At 49.0% G+C, this 19,324-nt stretch overlaps 1 protein-coding gene across 1 annotated transcript; it reads left to right on the top strand.

Moving 5' to 3' along the window:
• The first annotated feature begins 2,564 nt into the window (after positions 1-2,564).
• LOC114603157 (cytochrome P450 2G1-like) lies at positions 2,565-18,701 on the top strand. The gene is made up of 9 exons (XM_077932362.1): positions 2,565-2,786; positions 8,823-8,985; positions 9,096-9,245; positions 10,288-10,448; positions 10,770-10,946; positions 12,854-12,995; positions 13,662-13,849; positions 16,070-16,211; positions 18,034-18,701. Exons 1-9 carry the CDS (start codon positions 2,607-2,609, stop codon positions 18,213-18,215), a joined length of 1,485 nt encoding a protein of 494 aa, XP_077788488.1. The 5' UTR covers positions 2,565-2,606; the 3' UTR covers positions 18,216-18,701.
• Positions 18,702-19,324: the final 623 nt, after the last annotated feature.

Below are 19,324 nucleotides of genomic sequence, written 5' to 3'. Positions count from 1 at the left end.
CAAAGGAGGGGGGGCTATTTTATTTTTGTGTGTAATTGTTTTTATGTTTAATGTATAATTGTTTTTATGTTTAATGTCTTATTCCTTACACCCCAGTGGAGGATTTGCATACATTTTATGCGTTCTAATAGACCAGGCTATTGTGTAGTCCAATGTTTAGATTGTCCCACCTGGCACTATGCCAACCTTCCATACCCATTTTAAAAAATGTGCTAAAACTCGCTTTACCAAGGAGAAGCTTCTAAGATACATGAAGGTGGATATGCTTTGGTTTAGCAGGAATAATCCCTTATAGAGTTAAATTGACTTATTTGGAACAAGTGCCCTTTTAAGAATGGTTTTCTTTTAAACAGTTTGTTTTGATAAGTTGAGAACCATGGGCATATATAAATTAAAATTGGACTCAGTTTGAATTGGGCAAGTGTATCCAGGCTGCAATTAGCTTTTTGGTCCTTTAAGTGCAAGTGAGCAACTTCCCATGAGTGCAAGACCACAGCCTAGAATAAAATCCCATAGAAAGGCCAAGGCAAAGACATCTCTCTCATGAAATGTCCAAACCTGTGCCAGCTATGGTGAATGCCAGGCAACATGGTTAAATGAAAGCCCCGAGGGGATTCAACAGGATGTGTTGCTGTAGCACTATGCCGGTGTGAGACCACAGAAGAGCTAGCTTGACACCTGAGAAACACACAAAATGGCAAAGGACAAAACACCAACTGCATTTTCAGTCAGTAGTGGAACTTCCTGCTAAATGTAAAGCATACACCACTATTGATAAAATGTTTCTCCCAAGAACTAGAATGCCACAAGTAATTTAGTAACAAAATACAACAGGTGTTCTTTTTATGTAATATCCTATATCCAGCTATCTGCACTGTTATACTTACAAATGACCGTAAGAGGCATGGCTTGCAAGTCCCCTTCAGGTTTGCAGAAACCCACACATCTGGTACGGTAGGTACCAAGTTATTACCTTCACCGAGATTTAGGGTGCGGAGAAAAGATTTGCAAGTTCTTACAGAACTTTAATGCAAATCTATCTCCGAATGGGGGACTGTTACGGAAGGGGGGGCATGTCTTCTTCACCTTCTTCTTCGCTACAATATATCCATTTATTCCCAATTGTCAATGTCAAAAGGGACTAAAATCTATAAAATCCATAGAAAATCAACGTGCCAATTTGCTCAATTTCTCTAGGACTCCATGACACCTCCCCTGTCCTCCATAATCCCCAAGTAAAGTGTCAAGACCCTAATCCTGTCAATCACTCTGCCAAGGCTTTCCTCCGGGCAATGCCAGGTGGCAGACCATGCATACATGGACCATTGTCTTCCCATCACCGGCACTCAGGAAGCGCTTAACTGCGCATATCTCCAGCTCTGCATATTCCCCCCTCCCTCCTCCATATGTTAATTCGGTGTAACCCAACCTCTCCTTAATGTATTCATGATGTAATCTGTGTAACCCAACCTTTCCTTAATGTATTCATGACGTAACTGGGATGGATTTTGCACTGTATTCTGGGACTTGGAGGGAGTTTCAAAAGTTCATGTCACCCCTTTCTCGGGGTTCAATCTGGTCTTGAACCTGTTGCGCAATAAACTTGGATCTTCTGCAGTTTACTCCTGTCTGGCTGAGCTCATTTTCTTCCACAGGGACCCGCGGACTTACTTAGTCCGACGAGCTGGGTGGCAGAGTAGCCCCGCACCCAGATTTAGCCGTACAACACCTGACCCCACACTCTGGATATTTGCACTCCTACAAATAAATCTTACTGCTAGTTCCAGAATTGTTTAACTTCTGTGGGATTCCCTTGACTTTCTTGCCAATGGCTACATTGTTTTTCTTCAAATGCAGTTTTGCAGCCCAGGCCTAGGCACACAGAATCACAGAATTGTGGGGACTCTTAAGGGCATCTAGGCCAACCCCCTGCAATGTAGAAATCTTTTGCCATTAAATCCCTGCTGGGAGATCCAGCTGTTGTAGGCTGTGCTTTAGTTAGTAGGCCACATTTTGATACCCCTGTGTTGTTCCTTGTATTAGTGAAGAAACCTGGAAACTGCAAGCTGAAAACAAATGTTTATGTAACATAGAATACGTTAACCATGAGCAACCTTCTTCAGCTTCTGGCTGCTTCCCTCTCTACTCCAGCCAGGCCTCTCTCCAATCCTTGTTCCTTCCAGCCCCTCCACTCAAAGGAGGCTTTTAGTCTTGCAATCATCCTCAAAAAATAAAATTTCATAATAACTTTGGAAGCAATAAGCAATTATCAGGAGAGTCCAAAGGCAGACAACGTGACTTTTGACTAGAAACCACTAGATTAAAAAGTTTAAAGTCGATTGGCATGGAAATTGTTTACCCACGTCACGAAGAATGTGCACACAAACTCTCGTGCTCCTGGAACAAATATTCACAATCCTGATAACCAGGAAATAGATGATTAACTTTTGGCATAGGTTTATTGGGATTAAAGCTCTCAACAGGTTGGCCTTGTGGAGTTACATAATGCAGAAGGTGGGGCCAAATCCAGCCTTGATTCAGTATCTAGAACCCTGCCAAAATGGGACAGTTGTCTGCACTGGGACAGACTGGCAGTGACCTCCATCATGGACCTGGCCAGCATTGTAACTCTCCTTCTTGTCATCTGCCTGACTTGGCTCCTCATTTCGGCAGCAGTGAGGAGCATATCGAGCCATGGGAAGCTGCCCCCCGGACCCATGCCGCTCCCGGTGATTGGAAATTTCCTGCAGATCAAGTCATCAGAAACTTTGAAATCCCTCCTCAGGGTGAGTTGACTGCCTCTGGGAACCAGGGGCAGAAGGCACAGTCAGTTTTGGTTCTCTGCTTCTCAGTTTTCCAACCTTAAATTCAGTTCTCAGTATTTCTGGAGAAATTTGCAAACTATTTTTTTAAAGAAGAAATCTTCATGGAAATCTACCAGCTTTTTAGTGCAAATGTCTCCTTATAAACATATTCTCCCTCGCATGCCCTTTTGACTAATGTGCACATTTCCCCCCCTGAATATTTTCATTTGCATGCACCCTTTCCTGTGGTGTCTTCATTTGTCATTGTCTAGCTGGAGATCTGCGTTGCAGAACCTGGATCCGTATGCTTCAGTTTGTGCATGGTTTTGGAAAGTGAAAGGTTGGTAGATTAGCCTTCCAGTGAAAACAGAACCAGATTTCTCCCCTGGCCCTTCTAGAAACAGAGCTGCAAGAGCAGCACCCAGGAGTCAAAGGGAAATTCAAATAATTGAGATGCACGGAGGCATCAGTTTGCCTCCATCTCTCTCATCTCCACCCTTTCTCTTGCACAGGAATATGCTCAAAATACTGTGCTTCCCCCACTAAGCATCTCTGTGTCTTCTTTGTGGCTTTCTGGATATTCCTGTCTCTCTGCCTCTTACCCAAACACCTTCCTCCATCCCTCTCCTTGTATCCCTGCCTGCCTGCCTCTAGTTGGGTAGATTAGATGACGGTTGCCCTGTCCGTCCAAAAGCTTTTATAAAGAGAGACACCTTTGATGAAACCTGTCTCCCCTTCTTTTCATACACAAGGGAAGTAGATAGCAAATTTCTCCCACCCATTTCCAAACAGGTCTGTGGACAGCCTACAATGACCCACTAATGTTTTAAGATGATGTAAAATGACGCGGGTGTAAAAGGGACGCGGGTGGCGCTGTGGGTAAAAGCCTCAGCGCCTAGGGCTTGCCGATTGAAAGGTCGGCGGTTCAAATCCCTGCGGCGGGGTGCGCTCCCGTTGCTCGGTCCCAGTGCCTGCCAACCTAGCAGTTCAAAAGCACCCCTGGGTGCAAGTAGATAAATAGGGACCGCTTACTGGCGGGAAGGTAAACGGTGTTTCCGTGTGCGGCGCTGGTGCTGGCTCACCAGATGCAGCTTTGTCACGCTGGCCACGTGATCCGGAAGTGTCTCCGGACAGCGCTGGCCCCCGGCCTCTTGAGTGAGATGGGCGCACAACCCTAGAGTCTGGCAAGACTGGCCCGTACGGGCAGGGGTACCTTTACCTTTACCTTTAAAATGACACTATAAACTCAATGCTACGTTTATTATTTTTTTGCAGAGACTGTATTAAATTTTAATTTTTTAAAAAAGGAGAGTTGACACACTTGGTAATCTTTTGCTTCTGTTTTCTTTGGATCTATATGTTCACCCGTTTGCCTGATGTTTGCCTGATGCCAACTTAGTTAAATAACACAAAAAAAACCCTGTTAGGACTCACCCACTCTTACCTTTGCGCTGCCTTTTCTTGGCACAGGTCTGTTTTTGAAAGCTCCCTGTTTGAACACTTTCCCTATTTTGCCCTGGTGCTTTCCCCATGAAAACTTTACTACGGAATCGAGCAAACTGCAATCCTCAAAAAACCCAAATTGCTGTTTGTTCCGGTTCAGGTTTAAAGAGCAGGTGTTCCTGGGGAAAGTGGAGGTACCAAAAGAGTGTTACTGCAAGTAGAAGTAACACTAGTAAATCCACTTGCCTACCTTTGCAAGGTTATTGTGAGGACCAAATGTTGAGGTGCACTTTCAGCAAGCTAAGCATGATTCTTGCTAACTTCCGAAAGCATTTTTTCTTTTTTTTTTAAACAACTCAACAGCATTCCTACATCTTTCACAACCCTCCCCTTCTTTTTAAACTTTCCAACCTGTTTTGCATTCTGGTAGGCAGCATTTAACTATACAGCATTTAACTATAAGGTCCGAATAGTTAAAGCTATGGATTTCCCAGTAGTGATGTATGGAAGTGAGAGCTGGACCATAAAGAAGGCTGATCACCAAAGAATTGATGCTTTTGAATTCTGGTGCTGGAGGAGACTCTGGAGAGTCCCATGGACTGCAAGAAGATCAGACCTATCCATTCTGAAGGAAATCAGCCCTGAGTGCTCACTGGAAGGACAGATCCTGAAGCTGAGGCTCCAAGACTTTGGCCACCTCATGAGAAGAGAAGACTCCCTGGAAAAGACCCTGATGTTGGGAAAGATGGAGGGCACAAGGAGAAGGGGACGGCAGAGGACGAGATGGTGGGACAGTGTTCTCGAAGCTACCAGCATGAGTTTGACCAAACTGCGGGAGGCAGTGGAAGACAGGAGTGCCTGGCGTGCTCTGGTCCAGGGGGTCACGAAGAGTCGGACACGACTAAACGACTGAAAAACAACAGGCAGCATTTTGGAGACTCTAAATTTGGATAGAATCCTAGAATTGTAAAGTTGGAAGGGGGACCACCAGGGACATCCAGTCCAACCCCAGGCAATGCAGGGATCTTTTGCCCAACATGGGACTTGAAACCATGTGTGACGAAAAAGTTGGGTTTTGCTGGACCGGTTGGATCAACAAGCGTTTCTTTCTTTCCCTGCCAGCAAATGGTTAATGAACGGCAGACTCCGATTGGCCATGGTTCCAGGAGGGAGCATTTAAAAGGAGAGGATTTGAAGAGAGACAGGAGAGTTGAGAGGGTTGGTTGAGGCTGTTTGGAATTGAGGTTGGGAGATAGGTAAGGAGACGGGTTGAGCTTGGCTTTAACCATTTGCTCTGTCTTTGAGAAAGAACTGCGCATTACAGTGGAAATTGTTAAGCAACACCCCCCCCCCCCCAACGCTCAGCTATGTTTCCCCTGGTGATGAAATACTGGTGTGTCAACATAGTGAGGCTTTTTGTTCAGGTGTTGCTGGCATCATATTTCATAAATGTCTCCATTTATTTAAATATTTGTACTCTTGCTTTTTTGTTCAACAGCAGGATCCTCACGGCAGCTATAACTCAACTCGTTGCAGGTCTTGTGGTTTATTTTCCCCTGCAAAGAGAAATGGGTCAGGCGGTGGGGAGGATTTTGTCCCCCCCCCCCCTCAAGTAATATTTATCAAATTTTCCACTTTTATCATATTCACATTTTGTTACATAATTCTATAGCTTAACACATTACTCTATAAGAGCATCGTCCTCCTTCCCTCCCTCTTTCTGACTTCCACACATCTTTCTATATTCTTCACATTTCTATAATCACTTATTTACCTTCTATCTTATTACCGTATTTCACCTTGTTCTCGGTAACTCAGTTCCTTATATTTACATTACAAAACATTTCAATTCAAGCCTGCGAACGTTTTCAAATGTTTACAATTTTCTTTCATGTAAAATATAAATTTGTTCCAGTCCTTTTGTCACGCTGTGGGGAGGATTTTGAGCAGTAAAATGGTCCACACAAAAAAACAACGATTACCGTAAATTTCGCTCCATAACACGCAGATTTTTCCTCCTAGAAAGTAAGGGGAAATGTCTGTGCGTGTTATGGAGCGAATGCCTACAGATGGCGGGGGAATCTGCTGCAGTCGTGAGCAGTCCGTGGCTCGCTTTGAAACAGCTAGCGGAGCCGGGGAGGAGGGAGAGAAGCAGAGCGGGGTCGGCTGCTTTAAAACAACCCCGTGCTCTCTGTCCCTGCCTGCAGTTTTTTGCTGTCCGATTTTGGATTAGCCACTGTAGGGGCTGTGTGTGTGTGTGCTTGAGCTATCGTTCTCCTCCTCCTGCTTCCCATTCACTCTCCCAGCGCCCCTGTGCTCTCCTGCAACTTTAGGATTGACACTCTGTGTGTGTGTGAGGGCTCCTTCTCCTCCTCCTGCTTCCCGTTCACTCTCCCTGCGCCCCTGCGACTTTAGGATTGACACTCTGTGTGTCTCTCTCTGTGTGAGGGCTCCTTCTCCTCTTCCTGCTTCCCATTCACTCTCCCTGCGCCCCTGCGACTTCCAGCGCCCTGCGACTTTAGGGCCAGTTCTCTCTGTGTGTGTGTGTGTGTTGACCTCACTGCGCTTGTTGGGGGAGAGTGTTGGTCGCAATTTTTCTTGATTTGTCTCAGAGTGGTTACTATCGTGGTTTCCTTGCCGGGGAGGAGGGAGAGAAGCAGAGCCTGCTTGTTCTAAAGGAGCAAAGCCGGAGAGGAGCCTCTCCTGCATCATTAGCAGCATCCTTCTCCACCCACCCCACGCGTGCTCCTTGTCCCTTGAGTGCTTTTCCTTCCCTCCCCACTTAAAACGTGGTTACAAAGCACGGATCCACATGGATCCTCAGGATTTTTGCACTGGGTCACCCCAAATTCACCATCAGATCACATAGCATATCCATGGCTACAGCCTGCACCAAAAAACACACGCACCCACTGTTTCACGGGGCCGCAATGGCGCAAAAATGTGCTTACAAAGCATGGATCCACATGGATCCTCAGGATTTTTGCATTGGGCTACCCCAAACTCACCGTCAGATCACATGTCTGTGGCCACAGCATGAACCACAAAGATCATACATCCACTGTTTCATTTAGAATATTTTTTCCTTGTTTTCCTCCTCTAAAAACTATGTGTGTGTTATGGTCAGGTGCGTGTTATAGAGCGAAAAATACGGTAAGTGTCTGTGAATGACAGTCTAACCCTAACCCTAACCCTGCCAAACCCCAGTTCAAATAATCCAATCAGTGGCTTGGGTGGAGGTAGGGCCGGCTGAGCGGAGCGCGAGTGAGCAGGCTTCACTCCGGTCCGCTTGAGATGAATATTGTTAGGATTTTTATCCATCCGTGCTGCTCCAGTAGTAGCACTATATTTCGTATATCACATGAGTGTCTGAGAGAGCGTGAGACAGGAAGTCTCAGTACTGTTGGAGTACTGTTGGAAGTTAGTTTCACTTCCATTTGTGATGCTGTTTCTGTGTTGTTGTTGTTTAGTCATGTCCGACTCTTCGTGACCCCCTGGACCAGAGCACGCCAGGCACTCCTGTCTTCCACTGCCTCCCGCAGTTTGGTCAAACTCATGCTGGTAGCTTCGAGAACACTGTCCAACCATCTCATCCTCTGTCGTCCCCTTCTCCTTGTGCCCTCCATCTTTCCCAACATCAGGGTCTTTTCCAGGGAGTCTTCTCTTCTGTTTCTGTACTGGTGCTCAGAGAGCACAGACATGTTGAGGGATTCTGTGTATATATATGACTGTAAATAAAGTACCTAGTTTTAGAACTACAATTGACTCTTTCTTCTTCTATGACATGCCAGAAGACAAGTCTGCTCCTCTCAGGAGGGAGGGGTCGCTTATCACCGGTCTCTCTGGAGTGAGGGAGATTTAGGGCCAGGGAGGTCCACCGGAGAGATACCCCTGAGTCTTGGGAAGTTCGTAGCCTTCCCGGGTGTGTTTCCAACAAATATAGGGGGGGGGGGGCCAGAGCCAATAGTAAGCATGCAGTCGACTATGGAGCTTCACCTTCCCAAACCCTCTGTGGATGAAGCCTAGAATTGCATTTTCAGCCTAGAATCACGTTTTGGAGCCTTCTGGGTCAGAGCCGTTTCAAAAGACAAAATTAAAACCATTTCTGTCCACACACCACAAGAGGGTTTAGTCAGAAATGACATTTAACCTTGCAGAACAGTCCCATCAGCATCTTGACACTTGCAGAGCCAGTCTGTGTGAGACATACCAGTCTCAAAATTTTATCAAAACAGGAATGGAAACTTGCTTTCATGCATTTTGTCCCCTTCCTTGATAAAGTGCTTTTTGGTGGCAGGTAGAGGCCCTCTGAGCATGTGCCGAAAGCCTCCTGTCTGGCATATCTCTCCTTCCCACAAAATAAGAGTCTGAGGGAATTCAGTGAACATATTTTAACACAGAGATGAATGTTCACACCGCCCTGTTGGATCAGACAAAGGCCCAGCCTGTTTCCAGCATTTATGCTGTCGGCTTTTGTAAGAGTGCCAATGAATTGTAAGAAAAAGAAGCAGTGGATTAAAGACTGTTCTGTTGTTTAAATTTTAACAAGTAGCCTTTGGCCTTTCTCCTGTGCAGCTGCGTGACAAATACGGCCCAGTGTTCACCGTCTACTTTGGAAATCGCCCGATTGTGGTCCTCTGTGGACATGAAGCTGTGAAGGAGGCCCTGATAGACAAGGCGGAAGAATTTAGCGGAAGGAAAACCAACCCCACGCTGCAAAGGACCTTTGATGGTTATGGTGAGGAGGAGGAACCCAGGGTGGTCCGACTTGCAATACAGGAGTCTTGTGTCCGCTGTTTCCTGGCTGCTATTCAATCCCGCTCCCCTCTCTCCTCCCCATACCTGCAGGGGTGGTGTTTTCTGAGGGAGAGCGCTGGAAGCAGCTGCGACGCTTCTCCCTCACCATCTTGAGGAATTTTGGCATGGGGAAAAAAACAATTGAGGATCGGATCCAGGAGGAAGCGCAGTTCCTGCTGGAGGAATTTCATAAGACCAACCGTGAGTAGCCCAAGTGAAGGGCAGGGAGGAGGAGGTCAGTCCCACCAGGCTGGGCAGAACCATGAGCTCTGAAGCCCAGACAGGCTGGGGAAGGGAAGCCTTTTTGTCCCAAAGGCATTGACATTTTCTGGGCTCCAGAAAGATAATAGGCAGGGAGGAAAGAGCACATTGCCCCCAAAATAACAGATAAGTAGAGATAAAGGGGGACGCGGGTGGCACTGTGGTGTAAACCACTGAGCCTAGGACTTGCCGATCAGAAGGTCTGCAGTTCAAATCCCTGTGACGGGGTGAGCTCCCGTTGCTCGGTCCCTGCTCCTGCCAACCTAGCAGTTCGAAAGCACGTCAAGTGCAAGTAGATAAATAGGTACCGCTCCGGCGGGAAGGTAAACGGCGTTTCCGTGCGCTGCTCTGGTTCGCCAGAAGCGGCTTACTCCTGCTGGCCACATGACCTGGAAGCTGTATGCTGGCTCTATCAGCCAGTAAAGCGAGATGAGCACCGCAACCCCAGAGTTGGCCATGACTGGAGCTAATGGTCAGGGGTCCGAGCAATGGGAGCTCACCCTATCATGGGGATTCGAACTGCCAACCTTCAGATCGGCAAGTCCTAGGCTCTGTGGTTTAACCCACAGCACCACCCACATCCCTAACATGCATAAAACTATTAACCAAGAAAAGTAGAGTTCGGAATAGTCCTCTGTGGCAAATATGCAAAGAAACATGGTTGGGAGGCCCAGAGCCACAGCACAAATTGTTTAGAAGGCCTGGGTGAGTAAAAAGGCGTTCACCAGATGCAAAAATACCATAATGATAGCACTGAGCGAGCTCTCTGGAAAGGCTGCTCCATAGCCAGCGAAGTTCTTCATTCTAGTAGCCTGGTTGGCAATAGGTATCTTAAGTTCTGGTTAGGGACTGCAGATGATCTTTTGAGAATAGTTTGGGAGAGGACTTTGCAGGTGTTCCACAGTTCCTCACACTTCCCAAGATCTCTTGGCCCCTTCAGCACAATGTGTCTTCCTTCTTTTCCTCTGCCCTGGCACTGCAGAGAAGCCTTTCGACCCCACCTTCACCCTCAGCCGCGCCGTTTCCAACGTTATCTGCTCCATCGTCTTTGGCGACCGCTTTGACTACGAAGACAAGGATTTCCAGGCCCTGATGAAGATGATGAATGACAGCTTCCGGGAGATGAGCACCGCCTGGTCTCAGGTACCCGGTCTCAAAGCAGACAGAGCACAAATCCGTCTCCCAATCAGACACCCTCCTGATATTGCTGGAATGGAGCTCCCATCATCTTAATCATCCCTGAGCATTGGCCTTGTGGGCTGTGCTCTGTGCCTGATGGGATTTGGAGTCTAAGCTCATGTGGAGAGCAGAAGGGCACCAGGCTGCACAAGGGTCTGAAAGCCAGCCGTAGTTTATAACAGCTACTTATCATCTAGTGGGGCCTCCTTGGCTTGCAAGGAAGCTCTCCTGACCCTCTGGAGGCATTCCTGGTCAGCTGCCAGTGCCTTTTCTTTCTTCTTGCAGTTCTATGACATGTATGCCAGCATTCTGAAGTACTTTCCAGGGCCACACACCAAGATCTATGACATTCTGGAAGACATGAGAGCCTACATTGCCAAGAGAGTGAAGAAGAACAAGGAGACCCTTGACCTCAATGCACCACGTGACTTCATTGACTGCTTCCTCATCCAGATGGAAAAGGTACCCTGTTGGCGTATAACATGAGGTGGGATTTCCACAGGGAGCTGTAGGGTTCACACAAGGCTCACTAGGTCGCACATCACTTACAAAGAGATGCTATCTCTGGACTGCCACAGGGGCTCTGCAGATTCTGTGGTGTAGTGGTTAGGAGCGGTAGTCACGTAATCTGGGGAACCGGGTTCGCGTCTCCGCTCCTCCACATGCAGCTGCTGGGTGACCATGGGCCAGTCACACTTCTTTGAAGTCTCTCAGGCCCACTCACCTCACAGAGTGTTTGTTGTGGGGGAGGAAGGGAAAGGAGATTGTTAGCCGCTTTGAGACTCCTGAAGGGGAGTGAAAGGCGGGATATCAAATCCAAACTCTTCTTCTTCTGCTGCTGCTGCTTGCCAACACACCTTGCTGATAATACACTTTGCAACTGCTTCATGATCAGGTGTGCCACCATTTCAGTCACTGTTGAACCTAGAGTGTGCTAGGCAAGCATGTAAAATAATCATGCAAAGTTCAGTGAATGCTGCTCACCAACTGAGAGGCCACTCTAAGCTTGTGCCTTATTGCACTGGGTGAATTGCGTGGTGAGTCCCCCCCCCCCCAGTGGAAATAATGACACATGACACAATTATTAAGGTTAATGGGCTAAATATGGCTACAATTTTATTGGTTACAGGTGAAGAGAGGTATTGGCTTAGGCATTGGTCCTAACCGACTATATCCGACTTCAGCCCGTGCGCTAGAAGTCCAGGAAGGGTTAATCACCAGTAGGGGGAGTCCTGCTGATGCACATCAACTAGGAACTCCCCCGGGGTCACCGACTGGGGGTGTGCCTTAGGCCCTCACCTCCTTAGGCTTCCGACAGGGCCACGCCCCCCAGAATCCTTTATCGGACTACTCTTCAATATGCGGGGCAGGTGATGGCGGTAGGTGAAAACCAAGTGGCTGGTGCCAATTTGCCAGGTGGAAAAATTCCTACCAGGCCGCTCAATGGCGACCAACCAAGGTCCATAGCAAGGTCAAAAACCTTATAGGGCTTTAGGGTGGGAAAAGCAGGAACAGCTGGCAGGCGGCAAAGAGGGAGATCCCTGGCTGCGCCCTGGTTTAAATAGGGCAGGCCACACCCCCAGAGCCAGCTGATTTGGCTGGCCAGGAGGTGAAGCGGCTGGGAATCCCCCCAATTGCGCGGGGGCTGGGTTCCAGCCACCGTGCACATGGTGGGGCCGTGAAGCCCGCAACTCCAGTTCACGTGACAGACCTCAGCTTTTTGGCTAATCTACTTTATTTACATATAAACACACACGGAGCACTGCAACATGGCTCCCTCTCTCTCAGGCATCAGACAGCAAAGAGAGAAAGGACAAAGGACAATAGTCCCACTTCACGGAACACAGTAACACAAACATCCTGTCTCCGTCACTTCCCACTCTGTGGAGTCGAAACATCCACCATCATGTGATAGACAACAATCCCATGACTGCAATCATGGAGCAGGAATTCTAACATACAGAAGACCTTTTTGGTAGTCACACCCACCCCATGGAAAGCCCTCCTGGAAAACGTCAGAGTTCAACAGCTATATAATTTTTCACAGACATCTGGAGGCAGCCCTAGTTTGAGAAGCTTTCAGTGGTTGTTGTTGGTTTTCCTGTATTTTTGTTGGAAGCCACCCAGAGCGGCTGGGGCAACCCAGTCCGATGGGTGGGGCATAAGAAATTTATCACCATTATCATTAATGATCTGATGGGGTGGCATGTGTCCAGCTTGCCTAGTTTCTCTTCACCCCCATCAGACAAGTGACGTCCTTCTTCCCTAAAAGGACTATAACAGAGGCAGCAGCCCTGAAACCAACTCCCCCTACGTCTCACCCACATGGGGGAATCCTGATGACATTGGCTTCCTGTTTGTGTCTTCAGGAGAAAGGCAACCCGTCCAGCGAATTCAACACCAAGAACCTAGAACTCACCACACTCAATTTGTTCTTTGCTGGGACGGAGACCGTCAGCTCCACCCTGAGATACGGGTTTCTGTTTCTGATGAAATACCCCGAAGTGCAAGGTAAGGAAGGGAACCAGCACACTGCCGCCAGGCTGATTAAAGCCCAACCTAACCTGTGTGGGGGGGGGGAGTGAGTAAGTAAGGGGGAGATGCGACAGAGGTGTGTAAAGTTAGGCTTGGTGTGGAGAAAGTGGGTGGGAACAGTTCTAACCCAACAGAGCCATCCAGTGAAGCTGGAAGTTGGGAGATAACACAGTGATGAACTATGGAACTCACCGACACAAGATGTTGTGATGGCCACTGGGACAGATTTAAAAGAGGACTGGACCAACCCATGGTGAATAAGACAAACCATGGCTCTTAATCACGATGGCTATGCTGTACTTTCACTGTTGGAGGCGGATACTTCTGGGTTTCGCCGCTCACGCATGTGCAGATGCTCAAAATGACGCCACACGCATGCGCGGAAGCAGCAAAACATGACCTGCACATGCACAGACGCGCCTTCGTGTCTGCAAACGGGGCTCCGGAACGGATCCCGTTCGCATCCAGAGGTACCACTGTAAACAGATAGCTCAGGCAGTAGACTATGAGACTTGGGTCATGGATTCAAGCCCCATGTTGGGCCAAAGTTTCCTGCATTACAGAGGGTTGGGCTAGATGACCCTCGTGGTCCCTTCCGACTCTGATTTTCTGACCCTTCTCTGATCTAAATGCATTGGACAGCAAAAATGCACCAGGAGATTGACCAAGTGATTGGCCAGAACCGTGCCCCCAACATTGAAGACCGGAGCCAGATGCCTTATGTGGACGCTGTCATCCACGAAGTGCAGAGGGTCAGTGACCTCATCCCCATGAACGTGGCCCACTCTGTGATGCGCGACACTGAATTCAGAGGCTACATCATCCCTAAGGTATCAGTTGTGGGGCAGAGAGAGTAAAAAGTGTGTGGGACACAACAAAATGGGTTGTTGTTGTTGTTGTTTAAAAGAGATTGCGTGGCGAGTTCCCACCTCCCACCAGTAGAAAGAATGACACACGACACCATAATTAAGGTTAATGGGCTAAAATTGGCCACAACTTTATTGGTTACAGGTAAGAGCGGTATTGGCTTAGGCATTGGTCCTATCAGACTATCCGGCTTCAGCCTGTTTGCATGAAGACTGGGAAGGGTTAACACCAGCAGGGGGAGCCCTGCTGATGCACATCAACTAGGTAACCCCCCCACCCCGGGGTTGGGGGTGTGCTTTAGGCCCTGACCTCCATAGGCTTCGGATGAGGCAACGCCCCCCAGAATCCTTTACCAGACTCCCCTTCAATATTTGGGGGAGGTGATGGTGCTCCTCCCCCCCCAACAGATCTGCATAACAATACCCCTACCAATGCCTAACCGCCAATCTCAGGGAAGTTGTGACGATTTGCTACAAGGTAGGCGAAAAACCAAATGGCCGGTGCCAATTTGCCAAGTGGAAAAAATTCCTACCACGCCGACCAACCGAGGTCCATAGCAAGGTCAGAAGGAAACCTTGAAGGGCGGGCGGGTGGGAAACCAGGCAGCTGAGCGGTCCAAAGAGGGCGATCCCCGGGCCGCGCTTGCCTTAAATGGGGCAAGCCACACACCCCAAGGCAGCCGATTGGCTGGCTTAGAGGAAGACGCGGCCTCAGGATTCCCCAGATCGCGCGGGGCTGCAAGCCAGCCACCGCGCGCGTGTTGGGGGTGTGAAGCCCGCAACACCGCCTCCTCCCAAGGTCGGAAACGGCTTTAGCAACATTCACAGATTTGTGCCTTGCCACCAACATCTGCCCACAACTGCAACAGCTGAGTCTTCATTCGGCGCAGAATCAACTTGTTGGAGGCAGGTTGAGGTGATGTTGGCTCCTGTTATTGGCGGGTATTTAGCAAAGGAAAAGGACTGGACGCCCTCCAGGAGAGTCTTAAAGATTCGCCATTCCTTTAAGCAGCCTTCACCAACCTCTAGATGTCTCACATGGCCATGCTGGCTGGGATTGACCAGAGTTGCATTTCAAAACACCTAGAGGGTACCAGGTTGGCAAAAGCTGCCAACATAGCACTTAAAAACAACATCAACACAACAGCCAATCCTCAAAGGATGACCAGGGCCCAGCTGGTAAAGTCTCACGCTGCAGCTAGTTTACAGGGTACATGGGGACCATAGCTGTCAACTTACAGATTTGAAAATAAGGGACCAGCAGCCTCAAAAATAAGGGACCAGCAGCCAAAATAAGGGATTTTCAGAGCACAGCTATGTTCGACTTCTGAGCCCCTCCAAGCCAAAGGCAGAAAGCCCAGCCAGCAGCCAAACGAAGCCTCAAGCGGTGGTTCCCACAGCGCAGCAACCCGGCAAAGGGGATGCAGCAAGGAAAACCACCGTCACCTCTCCCCTGGGAAGCGCTGAGCAAAGGCGAGTCCCCAGGCAACGCAGCCGATTTGATGGGCACAAGGCATGCAAGCTCCACCCCCCAGTCGTTCTTAGACTCCTTATTGGGTGAGCAACGCAGCCAAGCAACACAGTTGGAGCCTCCCTCCTCCCTGGCCGGCAGGGAGGGAGGGAGAGGAGCTGCTTCCTTTGAAACCCGGGAAATTTAAGGGACATCATCAATAAGGGACAGCAGCGGGACACAGTGCTGGGATAAGGGACTTTCCCGCCAAATAAGGGACGGTTGACAGCTATGATGGGGACACATCTGTCCTCCATCACCTGGCCTCTAGTTCTCACCCTCCAGACATGCCGCTTGAAGCAGCTGGCTCACTCTGCCTAATGGCAAGGCTGGACCTCCTCTTGGCTTAAGCTGAATTACAGCCAGAGGTGGAATGCCTCCCTGACCCCAGATGGATGCCCACAGTGATGCTTCTGTAGAGGGGGGGGGGGTGGAGACCTGTAGATCAACTGACAGTTTGACCAGATTGCATGAGATTTCTGTGGGTCAGCTACCCACGTGGTGCCTTCACATTCAGTCAGGGCAGTCTGTAGATGTCACAGGGAGGAGTTGGCCGGTGGTCGGATGTGGCTGGCAATCCACCAGTTGAGAGAAGGGGTGGAGAGCTTCTCTCTCTCGGCTTTCCCCGAATCTTTGCAATTCTGACCTCAGTATTCTCTCCCTCTTTTTCCTAGGGGACAGAAATCTACCCTATGCTCCACACTGTCCTGTTCGACCCCAAGAAGTTTAAAAGTCCATTTGCTTTCAACCCAGAGAACTTCCTGGATGAGAATGGGCGCTTCAAGAAGAACGACGCTTTCATGCCATTCTCCTCAGGTAGATTAACAATAACAATAACAATAACAATAAATTTATTATTTATACCCCGCCCATCTGGCTGGGTTTCCCCAGCCACTCTGGCCGGCTTCCAACAGAATATTAAAATATCTATTAAACATTAAAAGCTTCCCTAAACAAGGCTGCCTTCAGATGTCTTCTAAAAGTCTGGTAGTTGTTTTACTCTTTGACATCTGGTGGGAGAGCATTCCACAGGGTGGGTGCCACTACTGAGAAGGCCCTCTGCCTGGTTCCCTGTAACTTGGCTTCTCGCAGCGAGGGAACCGCCAGAAGGCCCTCGGTGCTGGACCTCAGTGTCTGGGGAGAACAATAGGGTGGAGACGCTCCTTCAGGTATACTAGACCAAGGCCTCCTCTTAAACCAGGTTTCCTCAACCTCGGCCCTCCAGATGTCTTGAGACTACAATTCCCATCATCCCTGACCACTGGTTCTGCTAGCTGGGGATCATGGGAGTTGTAGGCCAAACACATCTGGAGGGCCGAGGTTGAGGAAGCCTGTCTTAAACACTTTTTTTATTTTTAGTTTGGAAATGAGAACCTCTCCCATTCTCTCCTCCTTCACTTTTTGAAGTTGTGAATGTCGGACTTGCGTTCGACCGAGCGACTCTTCCGGAATAGCCCTTCTCTGACGTAATTAACGACCTGAGCCTCTGATAAGGCTCCAAGCACGTTCCCTATTCCACCGAGTATCCAACACAGGAAAGGAGCTGAGATAGCATGAGCTACATGCTAAGAGTTTTATTACTAAGCTACGCAGACAGAAAAGAAATACATTCTCTCTCTGTGAGAGCAGAGAGCAACCAAAAAACAAAGGGACAGGAAACCAGTAACGTCACATCCCTCTCCCGTGAGACTTCCAACAGTATGGAATCTTTGGAATGTAAACAGAGTCTTGTGACTCCAAGAACTGCACAGTAGCAACAAAGAGAAACTAACAGTGAACCTGGGTCTCCTACAGAAAACAAACCTTCACTGCACTGTGGCTTTTACTTGGTTGCTGGTAGTGTTTACACATACCCTACTCCCTAACACGCACCATAATAAATAAATGTGCAAAGGGATGGGGAGACGTTAATAAAAAATATATGGGCAAAATCTGCTGGAAGGAAGTAATTGGTTGTAGGTGGGGCTGCCAACTTTGGTCTGTCAAAGTAAGGGACAAGTCTGGGTTTGGGGTGGGGGAGAGAATTGGTTCCCTTCCAGCTCTACGATTCTATGAATCTATAAGCCCATTTTACATACACAGTCTGAAGAAATACCGCATTTTTCGCTCTATAAGACGCACCAGACCACAAGACACACCTAGTTTTTGGAGGAGGAAAACAAGGAAAAAAATATTCTGAATCTCAGAAGCCAGAACAGCAAGAGGGATCGCTGTGCAGTGAAAGCAGCAATCCCTCTTGCTGTTCTGGCTTCAGTGATAGCTGCGCAGCCTGCATTCGCTCCATAAGACGCACACACATTTCCTCTTACTTTTTAGGAGAGAAAAAGTGAGTCTTATAGAGCAAAAAATACGATACTTCCTTTTGCCATCCTAGATCTCTTGCCCCTAAGTTTCACTGGATGACACACACACTCACACAGAGAGATCTGCCAAAACAACAACAACAACAACAACAACAACAACAACAACAACAACAGGGTTTTAGTCCTATAAGAGGAAAACTCCCCTCCCTCCATTCACATGGATTTCAGCTGCTCTGTTCACACCCCAAGGACGTTGGACTTGACTTAAACCTGGCCTCTAACCCCAAAGCCCATGTCTTCCCTCCCTGCTGATTCTTCTCCCTTTCGCCTTGCAGGGAAACGGGTGTGCCTGGGTGAAACGCTGGCCCGAATGGAGCTCTTCCTCTTTTTCACCACCACCCTGCAGAGATTCCGGCTGAAGCCCCTTGTGGACCCCAAGGACATTGACACAACCCCCCAGGAGTGCGGCTTTGCCACCATCCCGCCCTTCTACAAGCTCTGCATGGTCCCACGTTGAGTGGAAACCAAATCTTTCCTCTCCTGCCTCTGTTCTCTTGCACAAGCTGGTCTCTCTGGCTGCTCAGGGAGAGGGGAGCGGTCTTCTTCCCTTTCCTGGCCCTCGCCCAAGGGCTTTTGTAAGGGGCGGCTTCAAGATTTTGCTCTCAAATTAGGCCTTGTTCCTACCTGTGGACTGGGCTTCCTTCGGCTGGGTCTATGTCTCTCTGCATTTATCATCCTTTTCCCCATTGCTGCCCTTCCCACCCTCTCCTCTACTGAGCCCAAAGAACTTTAGTGTGTCTTGAATTGCCATCTCCTTGCAATGTATGTTTAAGCTTTGACCTTACGCCTGAAAAGAAAAGAAAAACTTGCAGCATTTGCTTCTGGACTTGTTGGTTGTTATATGCTGGCAGGTCCCAAGGACCGACATGGTAGACCCCCAACCATGGCTCCTGCCCTGTGGCTGTGGACTTTCAAATAAAGCATGATGGAATGTGGGCGTAAAGCCAGATGTCCCTGTTATGTGTCATTCACACAAGAAAAGCAAAGGAAGTACCACATTTTTCGAGTCCCACGGTCATAGGCTTCACCTGCCTGTGATTTTTGGAGGGTCCCCGCTGCGCCGTAGCGGTGCAGACCCAATTTCCGCAGAGCCGGTCCCCTCCAAGTTAGAGGGAATCCGCCATTGCCGATGGCGCCACCCCGGAAGTCCGGGAGCGCTGCTCCATCTTCGCTCAGGAGGCTTTGCGGGGCTATCCCTGAAGCCAGGAGAGCAAGCGGGATCGGTGCGCACCGATCCCTCTTGCCCTCCTGGCTTCAGTGAAAGCAAGCCTACTGGCTTTCCCCCCACCTCCCGCAAGAGCCACGTGCTCTGTCCCTTCCCCCATCTCCCGCAAAAGCCAGGGATAGCCGCGCAAAGCCTCCGCAGGGCAACGGGATGAAGGCTCCCTGCTGCCCTGCGGAGGCTGCGCACGGAACGCTGTGATCCCGCTGGCTGTCTTGGCTTGGCCGCGCGCAGCCTCTCCCGGGCAAGGGGAGCCTTCATCCCCTGCCTGCGAGGGGCTGCGCGCAGCTAAGGCTTCCCCAAGAGCCGCACTCCCTTTAAAAAGTGTGCGGAGTGTGCATTTC

This window comes from Podarcis muralis, chromosome 7 (assembly GCF_964188315.1).
Source record: "Podarcis muralis chromosome 7, rPodMur119.hap1.1, whole genome shotgun sequence".
Taxonomy (NCBI): domain Eukaryota; kingdom Metazoa; phylum Chordata; class Lepidosauria; order Squamata; family Lacertidae; genus Podarcis; species Podarcis muralis.
This window is presented reverse-complemented; position numbering and strand designations above follow the sequence as displayed.

Excerpts from the sequence above, each read along its gene's own strand:
- LOC114603157 (XM_077932362.1), top strand. The coding sequence starts at position 2,607 with ATGGACCTGGCCAGCATTGTAACTCTCCTTCTTGTCATCTGCCTGACT. Across the intron at positions 9,246-10,287 it reads GGAATTTCATAAGACCAACC|AGAAGCCTTTCGACCCCACC; the intron begins GTGAGTAGCCCA and ends CTGGCACTGCAG. Across the intron at positions 16,212-18,033 it reads TTTCATGCCATTCTCCTCAG|GGAAACGGGTGTGCCTGGGT; the intron begins GTAGATTAACAA and ends TTCGCCTTGCAG.